The following is a 27,380-nucleotide window of genomic DNA, read 5'->3' on the forward strand; positions in this document are numbered from 1 at the left end:
TAATATGTGATATGGATCGCGCTACAACAAACTTTCATTTACCAGCCTTGGTGCTGTATGTTACCAAGATGTTTTACCACTTTATTAACTCCATTTGAACAGAGGTTGTATCCTTTTCAACTAAAGCCGCTATTAAATAGAAACTAAGGCAGCTGGAGGCTGTCAAAGGGGAAAATTCTGGCACTTGAAAAGAAATATTCTGGAGTGGCAGAAGTGGGGGGCCCAACCATGTGGATTACATCACACTCTTGGAAATCATATGGTGCTCCCACTCGCTTTTTTGTATGTTGAATTCTTGTATTTGCAGGGTTGGAATTTCCAAATGAGGTCCCCTGAACTGGGAGACATCACTTTGCCTTCTTCCCTTACCATACTAAGCAGGCTTCTCAGCAGTTAGCTGATTTAAGAAAAATGGGATTAGGATCTCTTTTGCACATCCCCTCCTGATACCCATCAGGGGCAGGATAAATAAAGATCCACCTGCTTTTATTCCAGGTACCTAGAAATGCTTTTTTTCCCCTTCTTCCTTTTAAGCAGAAGGCAAAGAGAAACCAACTTGATTAATGCGTACATAGGAGCAAACTACTTCTAAATGTGGAATGCTTTTTCAGAAGGCAGGATTATTGGCTTTTCATTTCTAAAAAGGTAACTTTTAATATGGGAAATATCATAGAGATCATTTCCCACAACTTCTGACAGGGAATTCTTGATAGCTCTCCTGGGTTTTGTTAAAGACCTAAGGCTATGTACTGCTAAACCATTCTCCCCAAAGAGTCACTGGGGATTTTCCCCTTGCTGTACTGGCTAAAAGTAGAGTACTTAGCATAAAGGTCTGGCCTACCAGTTCAAGATATGAATGAATTAAAGGGAGGTGTCTGAAAAAATATGAGAAAGTAGTAGTAAGAGAGAAGATGAGTCAATTAATCACATTTATTTAGGGCTTACTGTGTGCAGAGCTCTGTATAAGTGCTTGGGATAGTACAATACAACAGAGTTGGTAGACACATTCCCTGGCCACAGTGAGCTCACAGTCTAGAGGGAAAGAGACATTAATAGGAATAAGTAAATGGGAAGTTGATGGTTGGGAACAGAGAGGTCTCTTCACCTACATTTGCTTGCAAGGATGGAATCTCACTGTCTTTTAAAACAAAGAACAGCTCTCATCTTATGCTGTCGAATCATCCCTCCCTCCTCACCTCCGCCAAACTGATTCTCTTCTCCTCTTCAAAACCCTACTTAAAACTCACCTCCTCCAAGAGGCCTTCCCAGACTGAGCTCCTCTTCTCCCTCTACTCCCTCTGCCACCCCCCCTTTACCTCTCCGCAGCTAAACCCTCTTTTTCCCCTTTTCCCTCTGCTCCTCCATCTCTCCCTTCCCATCCCCACAGCACTGTACTCGTCCGCTCAACTGTATATATTTCCATTACCCTATTTATTTTGTTAATGAATTGTACATCGCCTTGATTCTATTTAGTTGCCATTGTTTTTACGAGATGTTCTTCCCCTTGACTCTATTTATTGCCATTGTTCTTGTCTGTCCATCTCCCCCGATTAGACTGTAAGCCCGTCAAACGGCAGGGACTGTCTCTATCTGTTGCCGACTTGTTCATCCCAAGCGCTTAGTACAGTGCTCTGCACATAGTAAGCGCTCAATAAATACTATTGAATGAATGAATGAATCTCTGACCTATAGCGACACCATGGACACATCTCTTCCAGAATGCCCCATCTCCACTTGCAATCGTTCTGTTAGTGTATCCACAGTTTTCTTGGTAAAAATATGGAAGTGATTTACCACTGCTCCTTCCGCACAGTAAAATTGAATCTCCACCCTCTAATCTCTCCCATGCTGTGTTACCCAGCACCGGTGAGTTTTGACTTGCAGCAGATTGCCTTCTACTCGCTAGCCACTGCCCAAGCTAGGAATGGAATGGTTATGCCTCTAGTTGATTCTCCCTCCCATAGTTGAGACTGGTTGAGTACTGGAAACTCCCCAAGTGTGACCTTGAGAGGGGAGGGCAGCTCTACCACTTCTGAAAGTAGAAGACACTAGAAGGATTTTACACATAAATTTGGGTAATTTGGAAAGCTCCTTTCCAAATCTCTTGTAATAATGATAATAATAATAGTGATATTTGCTAAATGGTTACTATGCGCTAAGCACTGGGGCAGATACAAGATAATCAGGTCCCAAAGGGGGTCATAATCCAATACAGGGAAGAAACAGTTCTTCAAAACTCATCTTGTCTAAATCCCCAGTGCTAGGCACTATGTGGCAACTCAAAAAAAGTTTTGATTTTAATTGCTTTGCATTTATGGTTGTTACAGTTATTCACATTGTCAAAATGCTCCCAACAATGATACTACATGATCCCCAAGCTTAGTCCCATGCTCTACAACAGAAGTTTAGATAGAGAGGAGGCTGTTCAAAGATTAAAAAAAAAATTTGAAAAGTAGTTTGGGGTTTTTTTTTCTTCAAAATTCCTCTTAAAATGTAGTTTAAAATGTAAAATAAATAAAATTAGAGTGATCAAATTGGACCATTTCCCCTAAGTGCTTTTACAATCAATCAATTAATGGAGCACTTACTGAGTGCAGACCACTGTACTAGGGTCTTGCACCTGGGATAATAGAATAGACTGTGAACCCTGCATGGGGCAACCTGATTACCTTGTATCTAGTCCAGTGCTGAGAACAGTGCGTGGCACATAGTAAGTGCTTAACAAATACCATTATTATTATTACTAACAGAGTAAGTAGATGTGATCCCTCCCTTCAAGGAGCTTACAATCTAGTGCGGGAGATGCAAAAATTAATTATATATGGGAGGAAGAAAGTAAATATAGGGATGTGTTCATAACTGCTGTGTGCCTGGAGTGAATATCAAAGTGCTTAAGGGATACAGATCCCAAGTACATAGGTGACACAGTAGGGAGGGAGGGCAAAAAGGGTGGAGAAATGGGTTAATCAGGGAAGGTCTCTTGGAGGAGATGACATTTAAGTAGGGCTCTGACAATGGGGAAAGTGGTGAGTCTAGCCTGTTGCCACAATCTAGCCTGTTTCCTGTTGCCACATAGCCTGTTATTGCTGTTTCCATAAAGAAGCTGAAAAGTGCAGCATTCCAAGGTGAGAGGGTCTTAGCAATTGTGGTTGTATTTATTAATGAAGAATAGATTCCTTTCATCTGCAACCCTGAAAACCCAGAAAAATTGCCTTTCAGAGGTTTCTGAATAAAACATTAGGAAGGAGTCCTTGCATAGCTCTGAAATCTCTGAAAGATAGGGCAGTATGTACATCTGTCTGGGATGAGTTACAGGTGGCACTCTTGGAGGAATAGATTTGATAACCTCAAGGACTCTTTCAGAGGCAAGTGTTGGTCAGCTCCAAAACAACTTCCTAATTGCTTTAGCCATGAATTATGGAATTGCCAAAAACAACTGCAGGTAGAATTTTAGCCACCATGATGTCATTTCCATTGGACATATTTAGAAATGGAGGCCACTAGACAGCCGTGAATTAATCTTATAGGATGAGGGGATTTCCAAGGATGCAGTAGGCTTGTAGGCTTTAGTCCTCTAGACTATAAGCTTGTTGTGGGCAGGGAGAGTATCTACCAACAATCAAAGAAAAACTTCCTCACATCAAACAAAAACTCCTCACCATTGGCTTTAAAACACTCAATCACCTTGTCCCCTCTTACCTCACCTCATCACTTTCCTACTATAACCCAGCCTGTAAACTTTGTTCCTTTAATGCTAACCTTCTCACTGTATGTCGATCACATCTATCTCACCACTGACCTCTCACTCACAATCTACCTCTGGCCTGGAATGCCCTCCCTCCTCAAATCAGACAGATAACTGCTCTCCCCCACTTCAAAGCCTTATTGAAGTCACATCTCCTCCAAGAAACCTTCCCTGACTAAACCCTCCTATCCTCTTCTCCCACTCCCTTCTGTCTCTCTGACTTGCTCTCTTCATTCATCCTCCCTCCCAACCCCACAGCACATATGTATATATACCTGTAATTTATTCATTTATTTATATTGATGTCTGTCTCCCCCTCTAAAGTGTGAGCTCGTTTTGGGCATGGAATGTGCTTGTTTGTTGTTGTACTGTACTCTCCCAAGCTCTTAGTACAGTGCTTTATACACTGAGAGAAGCAGCATGGTTCTGTGGAAAGAGCCCGGGCTTGGGAGTTAGAGGCCATGGGTTCTAATTCTGGCTCTGCCACTTGTCAGCTGTGTGACTGTGGGCAAGTCACTTAACTTCTCTTGGCCTCAGTTACCTCACCTGTAAAATGGGGATGAAGACTGTGAGCCTCACGAGGGACAACCTGATTACTCTGTATCTACCCCAGTGCTTAGAACAGGGCTCTGCACATAGTAAGTGCTTAACAAATACCAAAATTTACACACAGTAAGTGCTAATAAATATCATTGAATGAATACCAATTCTGATATGTAGCACTTTCCCCAGTGCTTATTACAGTGCTCTGTACACAGTAAGTGCTCAATAAATGATTGACTGTTTCTTGTGACCCTCCTGGCCAGTCCAGTGGCTAGAGCCACTGCTATGATAAGGGAGAAGGGAAGGGAGGAAAGGGGGCCAAAGGGGCCCAACACATGGGCAGTAGATGCATGGTCAATCACAAACAAGGATTCCTCCCATCTAGACACCAGGTGTGATGGCTCCAGGTAGACGAGTTTTTGACTTTCACTGGAAGAGATGCACATCAGAGCTGGCTGGTTGTGCCAAGCTCTGCTCCAACACTGTGAACTTGATAGTAAAAAATCTCCTCTCCCAGTTGGCTGCACACCCACTGTGCTTCTTACTGTGTGGTGAGTCACAAAAGCAGCTGAGTCAGAGGACAGAATCCTTGCTATGATGGTGTGACCGAGCTGATAAACCTCCAACTCCACCACCTGAGAAAATCCACTGGAAAGCCTGAGCTGAAGATGACTTATCTTTAAACACCCATAGGTACATCTCATCCATTGAAATTTTCTAAATTTATTGATTATCTCGTTCATCTGAACCAAAGATGGAGCCAAATAATCAACGGTTTACTGTGATTCTGTCCTTCTTGCATGGAGTGTAATTGAAACATTCCTCCTTCCATCACAGAAAACCTTTCCTGACTTATTGTCATACCTGTGGATTCTCCGGCCAGGTTTTGGGACAAATTTAGTTTGAATCGACTCACAGGATCCAATTACCTCCTCCCCATATCTCTTAGATTGTGAGTCCCTTGTGGGACAGGGACTGTGTCTGACCTGATTATCTACCTCATTGGTTAGCACATAGGAAGTGCTTAATAAGTACAATAATTTTAAAATGTCACTATATATGTGATGAGAAGCAGATGTAAAGTGCAGCTAGGGAAATCTATCACTTTCAAGCATAGGTAGAAATTACTTTGTCATATTTTCTGTTTGCCTTTGCCTGGTTTACACTTTTTATGATCTTGCAGATTTAAATAATTTATTCTCAATTTAGACAGAAGCATACTGATTTTTTCTCTCTCTACCAGATAGCTGCTGCTCCAGAACATTTCCCAGGCCTCTCTCTCCAAAAGACAGCTGAGACACGCCACCGTGGCTGCTGCCTTCCTACCCCAATACCCAGGGTCTGTGGTGGTGTTCTTTACTGGGCCACCACACTACTTCCCTGGGAATCTGCACAAACTCTCCCCTACATCACCAAAAGCCTCCATCCTGACCTGTCCTCCACCAAAGAGAAAAGCAACCACAGCACAGTGCTGCCTCAACAAATCCTCAGGAAAACTCTGGTAGCCACTATAGCTGCTTCAGTGGTATCAGAAATTATGCTCCACCAGCTACAGTAATAATAATACTAATAATAATGGTATTTGTTAGGTGCTTACTATGTGTCAAGCACTTTTCTAACCGCTGGCGTAGATACAAGCTAATTTGGGCACAGCCCCTGTCCCACATGGGGCTCACAAGCTCTACCCCCATTTTACAGATGAGATACCTCAGACACAGAGAAGATAAGTGACTTGCCCAGTGTCACATAGCAAACAAGCGGTGGAGCTGGGAGTAAATTGCAGGTCTTTCTGACTCCCAGGCCAGTGCTCTACTACGCTAATATTGTTTTTTTGATTTTTATTGCCATTATGGTATTTAAGTACTTTGTGTCAAACACTGCTCTAAGATGTTCTGAGAAGAAACAAAACACTAAGTCCCAAAGTCTTAGTGTTGTGTTTCCTCATTTCTTATGTGTCTTTTGCCAATTCCTTCTTCCCTTCTTTAATTTTTAGATTGTGAACCCTCTGAGAACCCAGCAATGTGTCTAATTCCCACCTGTGCATTCTTTCCCACAGCTTAGTATCGTGTGTGTTTGTTTTTCTATGGTATTTGTTAAGTGCTTACTATGTGACAGGAACTGTTCTAAGCATTGGAGTAGATACAAGCTAATCAGGTTGGACAAAGTCCATGTCCCACATTGGGCTCAAAATTTAAATCCCCACTTTACAGATAAGGCAACTGAGGCAAAGAGAAGCTAAGTGACTGCCCAAGGGCACACAGCAGACAAGTGGTCAAACTGGGAGTAGAATGCAGGGCCTTCTGATTCCCAGACACCTGCACTACAGCTAGGAAATATTGCTTCTCAGGGTACTTTACATAATACACACTTAATAAATTCCATTACTTCCAAAACATACCTACATTATATTTTTTACTCTCCTACTCCCTCTCTTTGCTCCTCTCAAACTCACCTTTACCTGACTCACCATGTCACTTGGAATTTGAACTCCCTCCCTAAATCCAACAACCTGTCGACCTCTCCCACCCCATATTAAAAGTCCTGTTGAAAACTCACCACCTCAAGCAGGCCTTCAAATAACTCCCAGCACTCCAAGTTTCATAAAGACCTTAGCCAACTCTAGCACTTATGTATTTATCTGTACCCATCCTAAGGACTTATGTATTTATATTTAGTCATTTATATGTTCAATTAATTTATTCTGATTACTATATTTGTAAATACTTTTACATCTGTCATCTCTATTATAGTTTAGGCTCCTAGCAGAAGGGAAATATGTCTTATGTAGCAGTTATGCTTTCCCAAATACTTTTTTAAATTGCATTGCACTGTGCAATGAACACTCAAATATTACTACTACTACTACTGCTAATGTTGGTATTTGTTAAGTGCTTACTATGTGCAGAGCACTGTTCTAAGCACTGGGGTAGATTTACAGAGTAATCAGGTTGTCCCATGTGAGGCTCACAGTCTTAATCCCCATTTTACAGATGAGGTAACTGAAGAACAGAGAAGTTAAGTGACTTGCCCACAGTCACACAGCTGACAAGTGGAAGAGCCAGGATTCGAACCCATGATCTCTGACTCCCAAGCCCACGCTCTTTTCACTGAGACTCGCTGCTTCTCTACCAACACCAAAGGAGCATATTTGTTGTTGCTGTTTCATTTTTCATTTTTGTATCTCATTTTTCCTTTTCCCTCAGTTTTTGTAAGAAAGAAGAAATAAGGTTCCTGGTCATTCCTAAGCCACTAAAAATCATACCCAATGCTGGCTTACGAAATGGGTGAAGGCAGAGTAACGTTTGCAGCTTGATGACGTCTTGGAGATTTTTTCTTTCCATGATCTCAAGCTGCAGTTGTTCTGTCTACAAACTGAGGTTTAATACTTGCAGCTGGGCACAGGGGGTCCAGAAGGGAAAGATTATGGGTGCCTCAGCAAAAAATATCACCACTAATGCAGAAACTCAAGTGCATTTCCTGCTCTTGGGAGGATATAGCTTTTTCCTTAACAGTTGATGTCTGCTTCCTCCAATTAGTAAAGGACAAAAGCATGGGCCCAACAGTCAGAGGATCTTGGTTCTAATCCTGATTCTGCCACTTCTCTGATATGTGACCTTAGACAAGTCACTTAACTGCTCCGGGCCTTAGTTACCTCATCTGTAAATTGGGGATGAGACTGTGAGCTCCATTTGGGACATGAACTGTGTCCAACCTGATTACCTTGTATCTATCCCCATGCTTAGTACATTGCCTGGCATATAGTAAGCTCTTAAATACCATAAAAAAATCCACACTATTATTTTCATGGCCAAGTAACCCTCACAGTACACAGACACAATCTTGCTGTCAGCAGTAATAATAATAATAATGTTGGTATTTGTTAAGCGCTTACTATGTGCCGAGCACTGTTCTAAGCGCTGGGGTAGACACAGGGGAATTAGGTTGTCCCACGTGGGGCTCACAGTCTTAATCCCCATTTTACAGATGAGGGAATTGAGGCACAGAGAAGTTAAGTGACTTGCCCACAGTCACACAGTGCCATCTCTGAACTAAAAGACAACTCCACAAATGGTCGATGCCATTTTGGGTACTCCCATTTAAAAAATTGAGCCCTATAGCAAAGCACACTGAACTGCTCATCTTCCCTCAATCCCTATCCACCCCCCCTCTCAACTTTCCCGTATTGCAGACAAAACTACTATCCGCCTCATCCCAGAACCTTGGCTTCATCCTCGAGTCTTCACTATCGTTCAACTTTCACACCTAGTCCACTGCCAAACCCTGCCTTTTTTTCCTGAACAAAATTTCCTGGATCCTCCCTGTCCTCCCCACCCAATCTGCCGCCACCCTGGAATAAACTCTGGTCTTGTCATGGCTAGACTACTGTATTAACCTCCCATCTGATCTCCCAAGCTCCAACCTCACACCACTCCAATAAATACTATATGCAACTACATAAATAATCTTTCTGAAGCATCATTTGGCCCAAATCTCTCCTCTCCTCAAAACCCTACAGTGGCTCCCATGCCTCTCTGCTTCACATAAAAACTCCTCACAATCCGGTTCAAGGCTGTCCAACACCTAATCCCACCTGGATTTGTTTTCCAGCAATTCCCCAACTCACAATCTTTGTTTGTCCTAAACCTACCTTCTAACCGGTCCTTGTTCTTCAACGTCTTTGTTTTGACTTCTTGCTCACCCTGTCCCTCTGGATTTGAATTCTCCCTCTCCCTATATCAGACAGACCACAGTTCTCCCCATAGTAAAATCCTGGGTTGTAATCCCAGCTCCACCAGTTGTCTGCTGGGTGACCTTAGGCATGTCACCTAACATCTCTATGCCTCTGTTATCTCATCTGTAAAATGGGGATTAAGACTATGAGTCTTATATGGAACAGGGACCGTGTCCCACCTGATTAATTTGTACATACCCCAGTGCTTAGTGCAGTACTTGGCACACAGTAAGCAGTTAAATACCATTTTAAAAAAATCCCTCCTTAAATACCTCCTGGAACAAGCTTTGCCCAATCAATTTACCAGCACTTGGAGCCATAGCCATAGCATCCTATCACCCAAATTAGAGCACATGTGAACTTAGTCACACCCTCCTTTATGCCCTCTTTACTTGTTTTGTAACTATCTAGTTACAAATATTTTTATATTTGTGCCTCCCATTTAAATACAAGCTCTTTGTCAGCAGGGAATATGTCACTTCTTTATTTTCCACTTCCCAAGTGCCTAATAGAGTGCACTGGACCACACAAGTGTCAGTACTATTTCAGAGTTTCCTCAACGTAAAATGGTGCATTCATTGAGGTGCTAAATATTGGGCTGCTGCTTTACCTTCCAGATAGAGACGAAAGTTTGTAGATGAAAAGGAAACATTTATCATCCATGCCTACACTTTACTGAAAATTACTCTGTGGTAGGGAAATGGTTGACACATACTCTAGGGAATTTGATTAGGCAATCAGAAAGGCAGAATGGTGATCCATGGCTGAAGAATATGGGGACTAGTGTCAGATATTTTCTCCCCAAGGCAGGGCAGCAGAAACACAAATGCAAAGGCACATGTGCAATGAATTCAAACCAGGTTGGGAAAATTACAGATTTTTTCTCAAATGTTTGACAAATGGGAGAACCCAAGAAAGATAGCTAAAGCAGTTTGGGGCCCCTGTGGGACTGTGGGGCCCTGCAATACCTATTACACATGAGTCCCCTGGCTAATTGTGCAAGTGGCCATTTGAGATGTAGGAATCTTCTGTTTTATTCTTTTAGGCTCTCTCATCTGATGGCATTGTTATGTTGCTTTTCACTGCCACCTAACACCAAATGAATTAGAAAATAGTCAATTTCTATTTATAAAAATCTGACATTTTTGGGGGTTGACCATTTTTATTACTCTATATTTCCATATTTTAATTCTACACTTCCATACAATTCCCAATATTTTTTAAACTGCAGCACTAGAATGTCTTTTCAACTAGTTCCAATCTGCAGCCCATACAAAAATGTCCATGCTTTCCAATAACTGTAAATTGGTCTGGGTTATCCAGGCATAAATTCAGGTTCCTTTTTTTTTTTTTGTCTTTAAAATCCCAGCCCAGCAAACAGAACTAAAAAGAAAAAAAGAATTGCAACCTTCTTGTTTTAGACACAAATAAAAATGATCAATCTCGTTTCCTGCAACATCCAAGAGAATCTTCTGGAACTGATAATATTATTGTAGGGCTATTCCTCACATGGCATAGAAATTAAAAATAAGCAATGTGACATGAAATAAGTTGTCTTCTCATTTTTCTGATGAGTTCATTGATTTTTATATTAGCACATTCCATAGGTCATTCCAAAGTCAGAAAAGCTGAGGCATGAATTTGTATGTACTTGTCAAGTCACACAGACAATCTGTCAGAAATAGAACCCAAGATTTCAACCTTTTTTGTTTAGTTGAAGCCTATATTGGTGCTACGCTTTCTGAGCTGGGCTGAGTGTGTTGAATTAAAGGAGATGATGTCTACTGAAAATCTAAGTAAGCAGCATGGTGTAGTGGATAGAGCACAGGAGAGCGAGTCAGAAGGTCATGGGTTCTAAACCTAGCTCTACCACTTGTCTGCTGTATGGCTTCGGGCAAGTCACTTCATTTCTCAATGCTTCAGTTACCTCATCTGTAAAATGGGAATTAAGACTGTGAGCCCTTTGCAGGGCAGGGATGTGTCCAACCTTATTTGCTGGTATCCACCCAGCGCTTAGTACAGTGTGTGGCACATAGTAAGCACTTTACCAATATCACAATTATCTTCTGCATAGATTGTGATCCCCAGGTGGGACAGGGATTGTGTGTATTAATATCTTTATCTACCACACTGCTTGGCACAAAGTAAGTCCTTAACCAATACCAGAGTTACTATTAAATAAAAGAACTGCAAGTGGATCTTGTGCTATTTTTAAAGGGGCTGCTTTGTTGGATGAGTATCATTTGGGCTTTAGATACAGTATTACAAGTGTTGTGTTATAGTGCCCAAGTTTCAATAATACTAAAATTAGCCTAAGGGAAAAAGCTCTGGATTCGAGGACATGTACTTCAGTCTGGCCTTAGAAAAGTCACTTAATTGCTTTATGCCTGATATTCTCCAGCTATAAAATATAATGAAAAACTTTTTATTTAACCTGACACATGCCTATGGAATATGCCTCATGGGATATTATGAAGTGACTGAATATATTTGAGATGCTTTGAGTTCCTCAAAGGAAAAGCCTCTACGGCTTACAAATTCAGACTTTTATAATTATTATTCATCTGGAATCATATATTTAGCTGGAATTTTTTTTCATTTGGATATCAAATTTCAAACAGAAGCATCATTTTGTGGACATGCTCATTTTATATCAGACATCTACTGAATGTCAGTAAAGTTGGAAGATAGCTTTGACTGAAAGCAATAACGAAAGATAATGGTTATGGAAAAACCCTCAAAAATGTTACTTAAAAATCAGCCAAAAAGCCAATAAAATAAAAGGCCGAGAGTTGGATGCGAATGATATAAAAACAAATTTTCCATAAATACAACTCTAGTTTGAAAGTTTTCCCCTCAGCAGACACGCCAGCTAGAAAAACCAACCCAGTGTTGTGGAGGATTTGGCCAAACTCTGTTCTTTATGATTTCTTCTCTGGTGCAGAAATCCTATTTTCACAGGAACACTGCCTGCTGGGAAAATGAGAGCATTCATTTTGAAGCAGCAAAGGTTAACACTAACTTGAAAGATTTGGATGCCCCTCTCCACTGAATTCAACTCCTTCGTTCCCTGTTCTGCTGCTGATTTCATACCATTAACCTGCAATCCTCGATCACCGAGAAAGTATGCTTCCTCTGCTCAAGCTACATAGGGCAGTTGGTGGAAATTCAGACATCTGGCTGACCTAATCCAATTGATACTATTTCTCACCTGTTTTAATTGTGCTCTCTCTTCTCCATTCTTATTGACTCCCTTACCCATTGCCTGTGCCCCCTGTTTCAGACATTTAACTTCCTCCTCACACCCCCTGCACTCCTCACTCCCTCCATCCCTTTTCCCTAATGACTTGGCCATGTATTTTATTTAAAAAAATGAAGCCATCAGATTGTGATCTAGCTAAAATCTCTTCTACTCCTCTCTAGTCATTCCTTCTGCAGTCTCTTATTTGAATCTCCCATCTCTCCCAGCAGTATCTGAAGAGATCTCTCACCTCCTCTCAAGAGCTACCTTCTCCACCCGCTCCTGACATCATCCCTTGGCACCTTACCAAAACACTTGCCCCCTCCTCTCCCTGATTGTTATCTACGGCAATTCATTTTCCAGTGATTTTTCTCTAGTGCTTTCAATGCTCATATATTTCCTATCCTACAAAAAAAAGCTAAAATAAATGCTCCCTTGACCCCAGAGTTCCCTCCGGTTATTGCTCCATCTTCCACCTACCGTTCCTTTTCAAACTCCTTGAGAAAGTTTTCTCTACCTGAGGCCTCCACTTCCTTTCCTCCATTTCTCTCTTTGACCTCTACAATCTGACTGCTGCTCCTTTCATTAGAGAGAAATTGTCCTCTTTAAAGTCACCAATTACCTCCTACTTCCCAAATCCAACAGCCACTCCTCCATCCTAATCCTCTTCAATTTCTCAGCTGTTTTCAATGCTGTGGACCACCCCCTTCTCCTTGAAACATTATCCAATGTTGGCTTCATTGACACTATTTGTTCCTGCTACTCCTATTTCTTGAACTGCTCCTTCCCAGTCTCTTTTGCAGGCTCCTTCTTAGTCTCCCACCCTCTGAAAGTGGGGCCCCGTGCAAAGCTCAGCTCTGGGTTACCTTCTAGTCTCCATCTGTAACCACCTCCTTGGAGAATTCATTTGCCCCATTGATTTTACTATCATCTTTATGCTGATGAGTCCCAAATTTACCACTCCAGCCCTGACCTCTCTTCTGTGCAGTCTCCATTTCCTCTTGACTTCAGGACATCTCTACTTGGATGTCCCGCCAATACCTCAAACTAAACATGTCCAAAACAGAGCTCTTATTTTCCCACCCAAACCCTGTGCATCCCATTTCTGCCCCTTCGCTGTAGACAGCACCGCTATGCCCCCCACCCTCCGCTGGCCCCTATCTCTTCAAGTCCATAAACTTGGCAGTGTCCTTGACTCATCTGTCTCATGGAACCAACATATTCAATCTGTCACCAAGTCCTTTGGGTTTAACTTCACAACATAACTAAAATCCACCCTTTCCTCTCCATCCAAACTGCTTCTTTGCTGAGCCCAGCACTTATTCTATTCTGCTTTGACTACTGCATCTGCCTTTTCGTTAACATCCCTGCCTTCGGTCTCTCCCTTCTCCAGCCCATTCTTCACTCTGCGGCCCAGAGCATTTTTCTTAAAAAAAACCTTTGATCTATGTCTCCCCTCTTCTCAAGGGCCTCCAGTGGTTGCCCATCCACCTCTGCATCAAACAGAAACTCCTTACCACTGGTTTAAAAGCACTCAATCAACCTGTGCCTTCCTACCTTACCTCACTGATCTCCTACTATAGCCCAGCCTGCCCACTTTGCTCCTCTAGCCCCAGCTTACTCACAGTGCCCTAATCTCGCCTGTTTCACCACTGACCCCTTTCCTACATTCTTCCTTTGGTCTGGAACTCTTCCCCCTCCATATACACCAGACCATCACTCTCCCGACTTTCAGATTCTTATTAGGGTCACATATCTTCCAAGAGACTTTCCTCAATTAAGTTTCCTTTTCCCTGACTCCCTCCCTCTTCTGTGTCATCTATGAACTTGGATCTGTACCCTTTAGGCACTTGGTATTCACCCCACCCTTAGCCCCACAGCACTAATGCTCATATCCATATTTTATTTATTTCAATTAATGTCTGTCTTCCCCTCTAGACTGTAAGCGCATAGTGGGCTGGGAACATATCTACCAACTCTGTTGTATTGTACTCTCCCAAGTGCTTAGTACTGTGCTCTGCATATAATAATAATTTGCATACACTCAAATAATTGATTATTCTCTCCTGATTACCCGAGAAATTCATTAATATAGGTGACGATTTTCTTTAGACGCAACTTAAGCATCCCCTTCTTCCTAGACCATATAGTTTTCCGGCTACAGAAGGAGAAATGATGCCTAATTGGATGTTAGAAACATCAGTGAGATAAGGAAATGATATGGTTATGCATATTAAGAAGAGAATGAAACAGATACGAATTTAGAAATTAGAATTTGACTCCAGTAGAAAATCTATCGGACATGGAAACACTCTGCTTGGAAACCTCAACAGGTCCCTGTGAGTGAGCAGCAAATAGATGCAACAAAACAATTTGCAAAGAAGAATGGTATTTGTATTGCATAATTTCCAAGTCAGCTAGTCACAAACAAGAAATTAGCCTCACTCCTTCTGAAGCACCAAGGTGAAAATGGTGAAGCTTAGTGTTAAGAGAACTGGATTCAGTCAGTCAGTCAAACATATTTATTGAGCACTTAGTGTGTGCAGAGCACTGTACTAAGTGCTTGGGAGAGTACAATATAACAGACACATTCCCTGTCCACAATGAGCTTATAGTTTAGAGGGGGAGAGAGACATTAATGTAAATAAATAAGATTCAGAGTCAGAAGACCTGGGATCTTAGTCCCAGCTCTCTCACGGTCCTGTTGTGTGAACTCAACTTCTTGTTGTGGCAATTTCCTCATCTGTAAGAAGGGGAAAAGTTATCAGTTTTCTCTACCTCTTAGACTGTGGATCCATGAGAGATAAGGACTGGGTCTGATTTTGATCATTTTGTATCAAGCACAATACCTAGCACAGTTCTTGGAACATTGTAGGCCCTTAAGAACTTCTATAATTACTATTAGGTTGAAGAACAGAATTACTGAAAATCCGAAATAAAAGTCGAATTCCTTTACATGCAAAATGGCCAACAAGGAAACGAAAGATAACCCGCATGCACAACACCCAGTCTTTATTGTGACCTCCCTTCTACTTGGCTTCTCTCTCTGCTTGGGCCACCTCGCTCTCTATCCGGCAACTAGCTAAAGAAAACATCAATAACAGAGGAATGATCCTTTATTACTACCTTCCACTTGTCTGAGACGATAATACAAAGATAGGCTCAAGCCAACTGCTGAAGCCGATCAACTAGGGAGAGCACAACTTCTGAGAGCCCTTTCCTTCCCTGACTGGGATTCTTTATGTCAAAAGCGGCTCTGTACCTTAGGGAGAGAATGGAAAAGACTTTGAAGTGGCAAAGCCTGATGGATAAGTTGGCTAACTGGAAGGCTTACAGAACTTTTCACCTGGGAATCTCAAAGAACTTGGCTTTCCAACAAACGGCCTTCTCATGCGAAAGCCAGGAAGATGGTGGCACAGAGAGAGCTGTGCTGTGGTTTATAAAATAACTGCAGAGCTGAGCCCTGAGTTCTGAATTCCTCACCCTCTGTTTCCTCATCCAACAGGAACTCCACATTCCTCTGTCCTCAGGCAAATACAAACTTTTTGATTTGTGACCTGACATAATTAAGTTTAATTACAGTTAGTGAAATGTAAAAACGTGGCTTTGTTTACCAAAGAGAGATAGGAGCAGGAAAAACCTGTAATCTTAAAGAGATTGAATGGGTGAATATCCTGGTGTTTATTTCCTTTGCTTAGCAAATATTTACTTGACAGCTTATTACTTTTAAATGTAGACTTTTTATAATATTTTATTGAATTAAATATACCACATTACTATTGGCTAAGAGAGGAGACAGCTGTATTTGCCAATAATCTCTGCAACCAATGCCAGCTAATGGGGCCAATTTTTTTATTTTGGTTCATATTTCCGTGCACAGCTTAGAGACTTACAACATAAGCATTCTACAGATGAGGCGTGAGCGATACAATGGGGAAAAAACTTGAAATCCTATAAAAATTAAAACTGACTCTTTTGTATGGTAATTCTCAGAGCTCAGTCATATGCAAATATTTAACCTAGCAGGAAGCTGGCTATGTTCAGATCATCTTGGGCTTATGGCCAAAGATCATTCAGAATTTTTCAAACATTCTAAAACCTCAAATAAGCAAATGGATTTTATTTTTTGTTGGCCATGGAAAGCTTAGTATCTGATAGACAACCCCAGGGGGTTGGCTTGTCGATTGCTTATGTCTACAGAGTACGTGTGTGACAGGGTATTTCATAAAGAACAAAGCTTCTGGGTATGATATTACAGACAGAAACCCCAACTGACTCATACTTAGTTGGCATTTCCTATCCTTGGTGGCAGATCCAGAAATGTAATTTCCTTAACACAATAAAAGATAGGTCAGTGGCGGTGATCTTATGGACCAGACAGAACCATGTCTATTGTCTAGGGTCATCTTTAAACTGTACTGTATTTTTTATCATAAAAAGTGAATTAAAAACACCACCAGTAGTCTTGGTGGTCTATATTTTACCAGTGGGTTCTGAAAATATAACCTATCCAGATCCTTTTCTCATTGTTTTCATGTTCTCCATTAGCTGGTTTCCAATCCAAAATAAATAAAACAGAAAATGTTAAACTCATAGTAAGTTCCCAGTACCAGCATGTGTTCAACAGTTTTATTCCTTTGGCAGTTTCCAACCTCTGTTATAATTTATTATTATTTTCTTTTTAATAATGGGTTTAAAGTTCCAGAAATTTTTAAGACAAAAAAAAATCACAACACACACACACACACACCCCACCCCCCACCCCAGTTGCCTAGCCCTAACTAGCATGTTCTATTGTCTAAATGGGCCCAAAAGTCTGCCACCTGTCAGAACTATCTTGCCCTTAAAGCAAAGGCTGAGAGGTTGCTCATTTGAAGTCTTTGTCAGTACTATATTCTAATATTGCTGTGCTTACAATAAGCCAATGAACGGCATGGCAGTGGAATAAAGAAGTATCTGACCATACTCAAGATTGACCCTCGGGATGACAAAGATGTTTTCTAGGCTATCACCTATTATCATTATTATTATTACTGTGAATAATAATAATAGTATTTGTTAAGTGCTTTCTATGTGCAAGTACTATATTAAGCCCTGTGGTAGATACACGCTAATCATGCCAAGCACAGTCCAGTCTGGAATCAACTCCTGGAAAAGTTCCAGACTATAAGCCTGCTCATATTCCTCGAATCTACAGAAGTGTTCCTTGGACCCATATTTCCAAGCTACCTTAAACTCAGAGGGTGCTCAGGTAAATCTGGGAGATAGAGTGATCCGTAGAAAAGAGTTCAAGCCTTCTGTGTGATCTTGGGCAAGTCGTTTGACTTTCATTCAATCAGTGCTATTTCTTCTGTGCTTACTGAGGGCAGAGCACTGCACTAAAACACTTGGGAAAGACAATACAAAAGAGTTGGTAGAGAAGATCTCTTTCTATAAGGAGCTTACCATCTAGACCTTTCAGTGCCTCATGTTCCCTCGCCTGTAAAATGAGACTAATCAAACCTATCTCTCTCTACACTCTGGTTATATTTTCTAATGTAAAAGTTCTTTGGAAGGTAAAAGCACTACACAAATTTTAGGTGTTATGTGTAACTCACAGCATGCTTAGAGTTCATCGTTGGGTTTCTTGAAATTTCTCCAGGCAAAAAATCCACTCTTCTCTGCCATCCCTCTCCCACCCCAATTTTGACACCTGCAGTATTGAGGAGGTATTGATGTAACCATGCACACTGACTTCAACTCACTGCTTTAAATATAGCTATCAAATTCTCTTCCTTTCTATAGTCAGGCAAAAAAAGTTTACCAAGAGAATCCCTAAGTATATCTTACTTTGTACTGGCCCAGTTATTCATTTCTCATGTTCCATCCAAGGTTTCATAACACAGACACTGACGACATTTATTGCCCTGTTTTTTAGTTCAAAAGAGGCATCTAACTTGGAACTGAGCCTGCTTGGAGACAGATACTTCTTTTGAGCTCAAAGACAAAGGAACAGGCTTATGTAATTAATGCCTCTGAAATAGAAGCAGTACAGACTAGTGGATAGAGTACAGGTCTGGGAGTCAGAAGGACCTGTATTTTAAACCCTGCTCCACCACTTGTCTGCTGTGTGACCTTGGGCAAGTCACTTAACTTCCCTGTGCCTGTTACCTCATCTGTAAAATGGGGATTAAGACTGTGAGTCCATGTGTCCAACCTAATTAACTTGTATCTACACCATTTTTCAACAGATTAGGTAAGTGGGGCACAGAGATGTAATGCGACTTGTCCAACGTCCCACAGCTGACAAGTGGTGAAGCCAGGATTAAAACCCAAGTCCTCTGACTTCCAGCCCTGTGCTTGATCCACTAAACCACGGTGCTTCCCGCCTCGTGTTAAGTGCTCAGTAGGCATCAGTTCAAAGCGTCTAAACAGGCAGGGCTCTGTTTTCCCCTCTGCACCCCAGGAGGTGGGCAGAAGTCCATGCACATGTGGGCACAGTGCATTCTCAGGCTGAAACAACATCAGATGTTCCACAGATTGACTTTCGATTCTTTATTGAGCTGGTCACCAGTTTCCTTAAAATCCCTTGGTAGAACTCACCTCCATGTTCTTACAGAAAGTTGCATTGGTTCCAAAGAGGATTTGGCACTGTTCATCTGCACTGTAGTGCATGCCAGGGAGTTTATGAGGAAGCCGGACAGCATACTGACTCCTGGGGTCAGTCACCAGCAGACACATGCTGACTTTTGATCTGAAACAGAAGAGTTAAATCATCTCGAGGAAAATAGTGTGGATGAATTTTTCCCCCTCAATTTGGGAAAATAATGATTCAAATGATTTACCGGAAAGGGAACAAGGCAAAAGAACCTTTCTCTTTTCACTGACTTCATTCATACCAATTTTGTTCCCTTCCACCCAGAAGCAGATAATCCTTACCCATGAAAGATACCCAGGGAAAGCAATCGGCCCAGTGTAGAATGAAAGATTTAAAGTGACTTTGAAATGGTATAATGGGAGTTGAAATACTGAAGTTGTAGCAACCTGCTTCTAGGAAATGAAGCATGAGGTCAGTACATTTTGTGAGGGCTCTCAGAACTAGCAAATCAGCACCTTTACCAGGGTCCCATTGACTGAGATGTTTCCTACTGAGTTGGTAGACTTGAGAGTGGAGGGAGGAAATGCTGAAGAAATGAACAGCAGAAACTCCACTATTTCCACCTCCCACACTACTCTAGAGTTCCTTATTAGCTCAGAGTCTCCTGCCTCACCGAATTCTGACACACCAGAGACCAGTCAATAACTTTTCCAGAATTTGAATAGGAGAAAAATAATGATTTTTTTAAATGGTATTTGCTAAGCACTTATTATGTGTCAGGCACTGTACTAAGTGCTGGGAAGATACAAGTGAATCAGGTTGGACACAGTCCCTGTCCCTCATAGGGCTTAGAATCTTAATATCCATATTGCAGATGAGGGAACTGAGGCTCAGAGAAGGTAAATGACTTGCCCAAAGTCACAAAGAAGACAAGTGACAGAGCTGAGATTAGAATTTAGCTCCTCTGACCCATGCCTGTGCTCTTTCCACCAGACCATGCTGCTCCTAAAGGGGAGGGGGTGGGGGGGCGGCAGGAGATGGGTCCCCTCAAAAGGTCCTAGGGCTTGGCACACAGTGAACTCTGGGAAAAACTGACCTAAGAAATGGCATTTAACAAGAGAAGATAGGAATGTGTAGTAATGCCCTGTCACTGACACTTTTTTAACCCCTAAATGTCTGGAGATGAGATTTCACCTCATTAAGCAGAGTGAGCTGTCAGCCAGAAGGTCACCCTTGCCACCAATACACTTCATGCCTTTCAGCAGGTTGCTTTGAACATATTTGTTTCCAAATCACTCCTTCTCTATAATTGGAAAAATGTTAATCCCTAATCCCATCTCCTCTTTCTGGACTTGTATAAAATCCCTTAAAATGGTGCTTTAATCACACAAGCTGCTTGCATTTTTTATTTAATAAAGAGAGGCAATATTCACATCATTACGCTGCAGGCAGGGCACCTCACAAATCAGGCTCCTGGTCCAGAGGAACTGGGGTCCGAGGGATTGACAAACTTGCTTAGCAAAGCACCTGCAAGTGAAATGGCTGAATGCTTGTAACCACCTGAAGGATAGCTAATAAAATGACGTTTGCTATTGAATTGAAGAAGCCGATGAATTGACTGTGTTAACTAGGCATGTCCACCTTTTTAGGCTAACAAGAGTTGGGGAGTGGGAGGCAATACAGTTAGGAAGAGAAGGGGGGGGGGGGACAACATTTACAGCAATTTAATTCCCTGTGAAAAGGGTATTAACTCCAAGTCTGTGGCAGTAACAAAGCTTCTCATCTTGAACGATGCCATATTGACGGTAGTTAATCACTCCCAATGAAGGTATTAATTCTTAAAATAAAGGTGAAGTGGGAGTCTTTTCAAGAAGCTATCACTAAGTTGAAATTTGGGAGGGTAAGCTTTTCCAGGTGGCTGCCAAGAGTCAGTCTTGCCAAAAGATACAAAGAACCTATACACTGTGAGAGCCAATTCAGCTTTCCATGAAGAGATGGCCCTGGGCCTGGAGTCCCTTTGCGGTATCTGGTTTCATTCAAATAAGGGGCTCATAATTCAAATGTGGAGCTCATAGATGTGGGCCTGGATTGCTCTATCCTTTTGGAAGAGTTTCCCATTTCCTTTTGCAATGACTCATTGAGGCCTTACTTGAGGAAGCTTTCCAGGTCATCTCGACTGCAGGAAGACCAGGAGAGATCACTGGGGTTCCTGCCTTTGACCCATTCTCCTGACATTATATGTGATCTTCCAGCACAGGACAAATGGTCATCATCGTGGCTCATTCCCATGCTGTGGAGGGGTAAAAAAAAAAAAAAAAGAAATTCAATCACATTGAAAGGATTACTTCCCCATCACACTTTAATGTTTGCTACCTTATTTTATGACACAACCTAACAACCTGTAAATACATTTTGCTCCCACATTTTTAGCACAGCAATATTTTGAGGGGATGCTTAAGCCAGGAAAAGGTAAAGGGCCATTGGTTTTGATTAATTTTTGCTGTACAACATTAGTTTATTTAGCTTCTAAGCCTCACCCAACTAGTTTAGGTCAAGTCTATAATCATGTTGATCCCTCCCATGAGAGTACTCCAAATTTAACAGGTTTTAAGAGATTTTTGGATCCTTAATTGCAACCTGCAAGCAAGCAGAAAACTGGGAACTATATAACACCCTCATTGAGGCTTAATAAAGTGAATTACTAGTCTTTTGACCTGGAAGTGCCATTGAGTTGGTACAATGCCACAAGTTTTTGAATGTTTGAATTTTTGGTAAGAATCCATCTCTTTAAAGAAAAGGTTTTCAGGCAATAAAAGACTGTCTGCCCCAAGTCATAGACATCAAGCTTAAGCAAAAAGGCAAAAGAGACATATTAAAGACATAAAACATAGTCAACATCTCCCCACACCCCAAAACCCACCCATTCCTCTCTACATCAAGGAGAAATTCCTCACCATTGGATATAAGGCACTCAATATTCACACCATACTTATCCTCACTCCTTTCCCACTACAACTCATCCCACACACTTTGTTCCTCCCAAGCAAATCTATTCACTGTAGCTCATTCTCTCTATCATCTGACAGACCTCTGCTCTCCCTACTTTCAAAGTACTTCTAAAAAAAAACCCACACCTCTTCCAGGAGGCTTTCCCTGATTAGTCTGTCTTCTTCCTAGCTTATTCCCACACCTCACTCCACTGCTTCTTCCATACTAGCACTTCTGCATCACCTCAGCAACTACACCTCCCCACCACTCTATATTACTGTTTTACATAGTCTTAAACTTGTTTATTACCCCCCACCCCTTGTATTTTATTTTACTATCTCCCCTGCTAGATTGTAAGCTCCTTGAGGACAGGGAATGTGTCCATCAATCAGTGACATTTACTGAGCAATAACTGTTTGCACAAAACTGAACTAGGCTTTTGGGAAGTACAATACTATTGAGTTGGTAGACACAATCCCTGCCCACAAGGAGCGTACAGTTTACTAACTCTTGAACTCTTTCAAAGGATTAGTCCAGTGGTCTGTCCAGAGAAAGCACTCAAAACACTTTTGACTGACTGACCAATGTGGGCTACTAGTGATAGTTAAATGAACACAGCATATAGTAACAGGGACTGAGGAGACACTACTTGAGCAAATGATTGGACGGGCTTTGGGCTAAATTGGTAAAATTGAATACCCAGCTTTACACTTTAAAATAGTTGTAACTAATACACCAAAGGATAGTACCCATATGTACACAGAACATAAAGGACTGTTGGGTGTAAATTAGTCTTTTCAAATATACATTGACAGTGAATCATTGTCAGTGGCATCATTACTGAATACAAAAAGCTACTATACATCATAAATAATTGTCTATGCTACTCTATAGGTTTTGAGACTGTTCATAACTACAAAAGCTTCATATTTTTGGTGTGGGTTACTATTTTGACCTACAATGAATAGAACACATGGGAAATGTGAAGCAAAAGAGGGAGTGTGTGCATATGTGTATGAGTGTTAGAAAGGCAGTTGGCAGATTTGTGGGTGAGGGTGTCAGTTAAATCCCTTAACACTGGGCAAAGAGTATTGCTGAGTCAGTTGTGGATGAATCATTGTGGCACTGCTTAAACAACTCTGGAAGGCTGTTATAAATCCTGACCAAGATTTGGGGTGGAAAAAGAGCAACATGTATCCCAACAGAATTGGAAGGAATTGTAAATGGATAAATTGGGGTGCCCAAACCCTCACTCACTCATATACACACATACACACACATGGCAACTTTCTGTTTAGTGTTATGCCACATAGGGATTGCTCTTTGTTGACCTGCATTAGCCTTCACCTGACATCTTTGGGCTCTCTCTGTTCAGTTTTGATGTCTGTCTGTATTTCTAGTTGCATAGCCTGCATTTCTTGAAGCTGAGGTTCAGAAGTGTGTGTTTTCTTTGTTAACTCAGTGTTCAGTATTACACCACGAGGCTATTTAAAGAGAACGAAACAGGCAAATAACCACACTGAACACAGAGTCATCATAAAGATAAACCACTTGTATATATAATATTTATATATTTATATACAAAACAGAATGTAAAAAACACATATATGAACATACTGTGAGAGAACAAAATATGTATTGATATTTTATACATATAAAACCTCTGGTTATATATTCTAAGTGGTTAGAGCAGTATGGCCTAGTCAAAAGAGCACAGACTTGGGAGTGTAATCCTGGCTCTGCCAGTTATCAGGTGTATGACTTTGGGCAAGTCACTTAATTACTCTGTGCTTCAGTTTCCTCATCTGTAAAATGAGGATTAAATCCTACTCCAACCTACTTAGATTGGAAACCCCACTTGGGACAGGGACTGTGTCCAACATGATTTTTTGTATCTACCCTAGCATTTAGTACAGTGCCTGGCACAGATTAAGGATTTAGCAAGTACCATAAAAAAAAAGTAGTTTTGTATTAGACTAGAGTCTCATACCAAGAATAGGGCTTCTCTTATGAATTTACAATTGGTCAGACTGGCCAGCACGTAGTACAATGCCCGGCACATAGTAAGTGATTAACAAATACCAAAATTATTATTATTAGCCAAATGGATGGCTTTCTTGGGTTTCTAGTTCTGGAATCTAATATACGTAATGCTTGATTTGTATTTAAATATTCAAAAGCCCCAGTAACTCATATATATAGTTGTGATGAACTTGCATTGGCCTAAGAAGCTTGATATTTGTGGTTTATATGAACTACCATTTATACTATTTTTAACTTACGTTAAGATTACATGCCTGAAAAGTTTCATATTATTTTAGGTTTATCTCCAGGGGATCTGTTATTTTGATAACAGTATATTTAACAAAGACTTTGGAGTTAAAAGAGCCACAGTCATTTCTGGTTTTTAACTGCTGTGGGGTTTAAAATGCACCATTTGGCTCAGGAGCAAACACAGTCCAGATTACCAGAAGCAATAATAATTTAACAGTGTCACATTGATTTTATCTTCAAATTGACATGTTGCCTCCTACAAAACTTTCAGATGTCACTTATATGGAAATGGAACCAACTGGATTCACAGGATTCACCAGCCCCACACAAGCAATTATATACAAATATTCAACACAAAATTCTCCCTCTCCCCACTTTTGAAGTTGCAGTTTAACTTGGTACTGTAAATGGCTGGCTAAGCAGAAGCATTAGGTCAGGGTCAGTATTGTCAACATTAAGAGAAAGGCTATTTTTTAAACTGTGCCCCCAAATTTTGTGAAGTGAGATTGGGATGGGATGGGTATGAGGTTCAAGTAGGATGACGAATTAAGAGAAAGATATACCAAATTCATTCATTCATTCATTCAATAGTATTTATTGAGCGCTTACTATGTGCAGAGCACTGTACTAAGCGCTTGGGATGAACAAGTCGGCAACAGATAGAGACAGTCCCTGCCGTTTGACGGGCTTACAGTCTAATCGGGGGAGACGGACAGACAAGAACAATGGCACTAAACAGCGTCAAGGGGAAGAACATCTCGTAAAAACAATGGCAACTAAATAGAATCAAGGCGATGTACAATTCATTAACAAAATAAATAGGGTAATGAAAATATATACAGTTGAGCGGACAAGTACAGTGCTGTGGGGATGGGAAGGGAGAGGTGGAGGAGCAGAGGGAAAAGGGGAAAATGAGGCTTTAGCTGCGGAGAGGTAAAGGGGGGATGGCAGAGGGAGTAGAGGGGGACGAGGAGCTCAGTCTGGGAACGCCTCTTGGAGGAGGTGATTTTTAAGTAGGGTTTTGAAGAGGGAAAGAGAATTGGTTTGGCGGAGGTGAGGAGGGAGGGCGTTCCAGGACCGCGGGAGGACGTGACCCAGGGGTCGACGGCGGGATAGGCGAGACCGAGGGACGGTGAGGAGGTGGGCGGCAGAGGAGCGGAGCGTGCGGGGTGGGCGGTAGAAAGAGAGAAGGGAGGAGAGGTAGGAAGGGGCAAGGTGATGGAGAGCCTTGAAGCCTAGAGTGAGGAGTTTTTGTTTGGAGCGGAGGTCGATAGGCAACCACTGGAGTTGTTTAAGAAGAGGAGTGACATGCCCAGATTGTTTCTGCAGGAAGATGAGCCGGGCAGCGGAGTGAAGAATAGACCGGAGCGGGGCGAGAGAGGAGGAAGGGAGGTCAGAGAGAAGGCTGACACAGTAGTCTAGCCGGGATATAACGAGAGCCCGTAATAGTAAGGTAGCCGTTTGGGTGGAGAGGAAAGGGCGGATCTTGGCGATATTGTAGAGGTGAAACCGGCAGGTCTTGGTAACGGATAGGATGTGTGGGGTGAACGAGAGGGACGAGTCAAGGATGACACCGAGATTGCGGGCCTGCGGGACGGGAAGGATGGTCGTGCCATCCACGGTGATAGAGAAGTCTGGGAGCGGACCGGGTTTGGGAGGGAAGATGAGGAGCTCAGTCTTGCTCATGTTGAGTTTTAGGTGGCGGGCCGACATCCAGGTGGAGACGTCCCGGAGGCAGGAGGAGATGCGAGCCTGAAGGGAGGGGGAGAGGACAGGGGCGGAGATGTAGATCTGCGTGTCATCTGCATAGAGATGGTAGTCAAAGCCGTGAGAGCGGATGAGTTCACCGAGGGAGTGAGTGTAAATGGAGAACAGAAGAGGGACAAGAACTGACCCTTGAGGAACTCCAACAGTTAAAGGATGGGAGGGGGAGGAGGCTCCAGCGTAGGAGACCGAGAATGATCGGCCAGAGAGGTAAGAGGAGAACCGGGAGAGGACAGAGTCCGTGAAGCCAAGGTGAGATAAGGTATGGAGGAGGAGGGGATGGTCGACAGTGTCAAAGGCAGCAGAGAGGTCAAGGAGGATCAGAATGGAGTAGGAGCCATTGGATTTGGCAAGAAGGAGGTCATGGGTGACCTTAGAGAGAGCAGTCTCGGTAGAGTGGAGGGGACGGAAGCCAGATTGGAGGGGGTCTAGGAGAGAATGGGAGTTAAGGAATTCTAGGCATCGACTGTAGACGACTCGTTCTAGGATTTTGGAAAGGAAGGGTAGTAGGGAGATAGGACGATAACTGGAGGGGGAAGTGGGGTCAAGAGCGGGTTTTTTTAGGATGGGGGAGACGTGGGCATGTTTGAAGGCAGAGGGGAAGGAGCCCTTGGAGATTGAGTGGTTAAAAATAGAAGTTATTTTTAAACTTCTTAACTTATTTTTAAACTTAACTTATTTTTAAACTGGTTATTTTAAACCAAATCAACCCCTAAACTATGAGTGAAGGCTGAGTGTATGATAATAGTAGTAACTGAGAAGCAGTGTAGCATAATGGATAGAGCCATGGCCCTGCAAGTCAGAAGTACCTGGGTTCTAATTCTGCCTCTGCACTTATCTGCGGTTTGACCTTGGGCAAGTGACTTAAATTCTCTGTGCCTCAGTTACCTCATCTATAAAATAGGTTTAAGACTGTGAGCCCCCTGTGGGACATAGATCATGTCCACCTTGATTAGTTATATCTATTGCAACATTTAATATAGTGCCTGAAACATAGTAAGCCCTTAACAAGTACCATAAGAAAAAATTGGGTGTTAAGCACTTATAAATCAAGGACTGTACTGAGTTTTGGGTTTGATACAAGATAATCAGGTTGCAGACAGCCTTGTCCCACATGGGGTTTACAGTCTAATTAGGAGAGGAGAGGAATTTAATCCCTATTTTACAGATGAGAAAACAGGCATAGAGAAGTTAAGTGACTTGCCCAAAGTCACACAGCAGGCAAGTCAGGGAGCAAGTATGGCATCTACAAATTGTCTATCACATCATCTGAATTTTAAATAGTGAACATTTGGATTTGAATGCAGCCAAATACTTTCCCTTATACTCTTTTTATACAAAGAGTCCCCGCAGACAATTCTTAAACTTTGCTTGTGGAAATTAAATCAGGTGTTCCTCAAATACACCAAATTTTCTGCTGGTCATTGCTACTTTAGATTATCCTAACAGAAACCAGAAACTGAGGAGGATTGAGCATACACTGGGAAATTAACAATTCTCCATCATTATTCCACTG

General features: G+C 41.9%; 1 protein-coding gene across 1 annotated transcript in view; it reads right to left on the reverse strand.

Annotated features, from left to right (window-relative positions):
* Positions 1 to 27,380, reverse strand: part of ADAMTS17 (ADAM metallopeptidase with thrombospondin type 1 motif 17) — a 368,163-nt gene that overhangs the window by 167,126 nt on the left and 173,657 nt on the right. The window contains exons 9-10 of the mRNA XM_029066734.2: positions 20,988 to 21,128; positions 18,844 to 18,994 (exon numbers count right to left, since the gene is read on the reverse strand). Of these exons, the coding sequence (XP_028922567.1) occupies positions 18,844 to 18,994; positions 20,988 to 21,128 (292 nt within the window). The remainder of the gene's footprint in view (positions 1 to 18,843; positions 18,995 to 20,987; positions 21,129 to 27,380) is intronic.

This window comes from Ornithorhynchus anatinus, chromosome 5 (genome assembly GCF_004115215.2).
Source record: "Ornithorhynchus anatinus isolate Pmale09 chromosome 5, mOrnAna1.pri.v4, whole genome shotgun sequence".
Classification (NCBI taxonomy): domain Eukaryota; kingdom Metazoa; phylum Chordata; class Mammalia; order Monotremata; family Ornithorhynchidae; genus Ornithorhynchus; species Ornithorhynchus anatinus.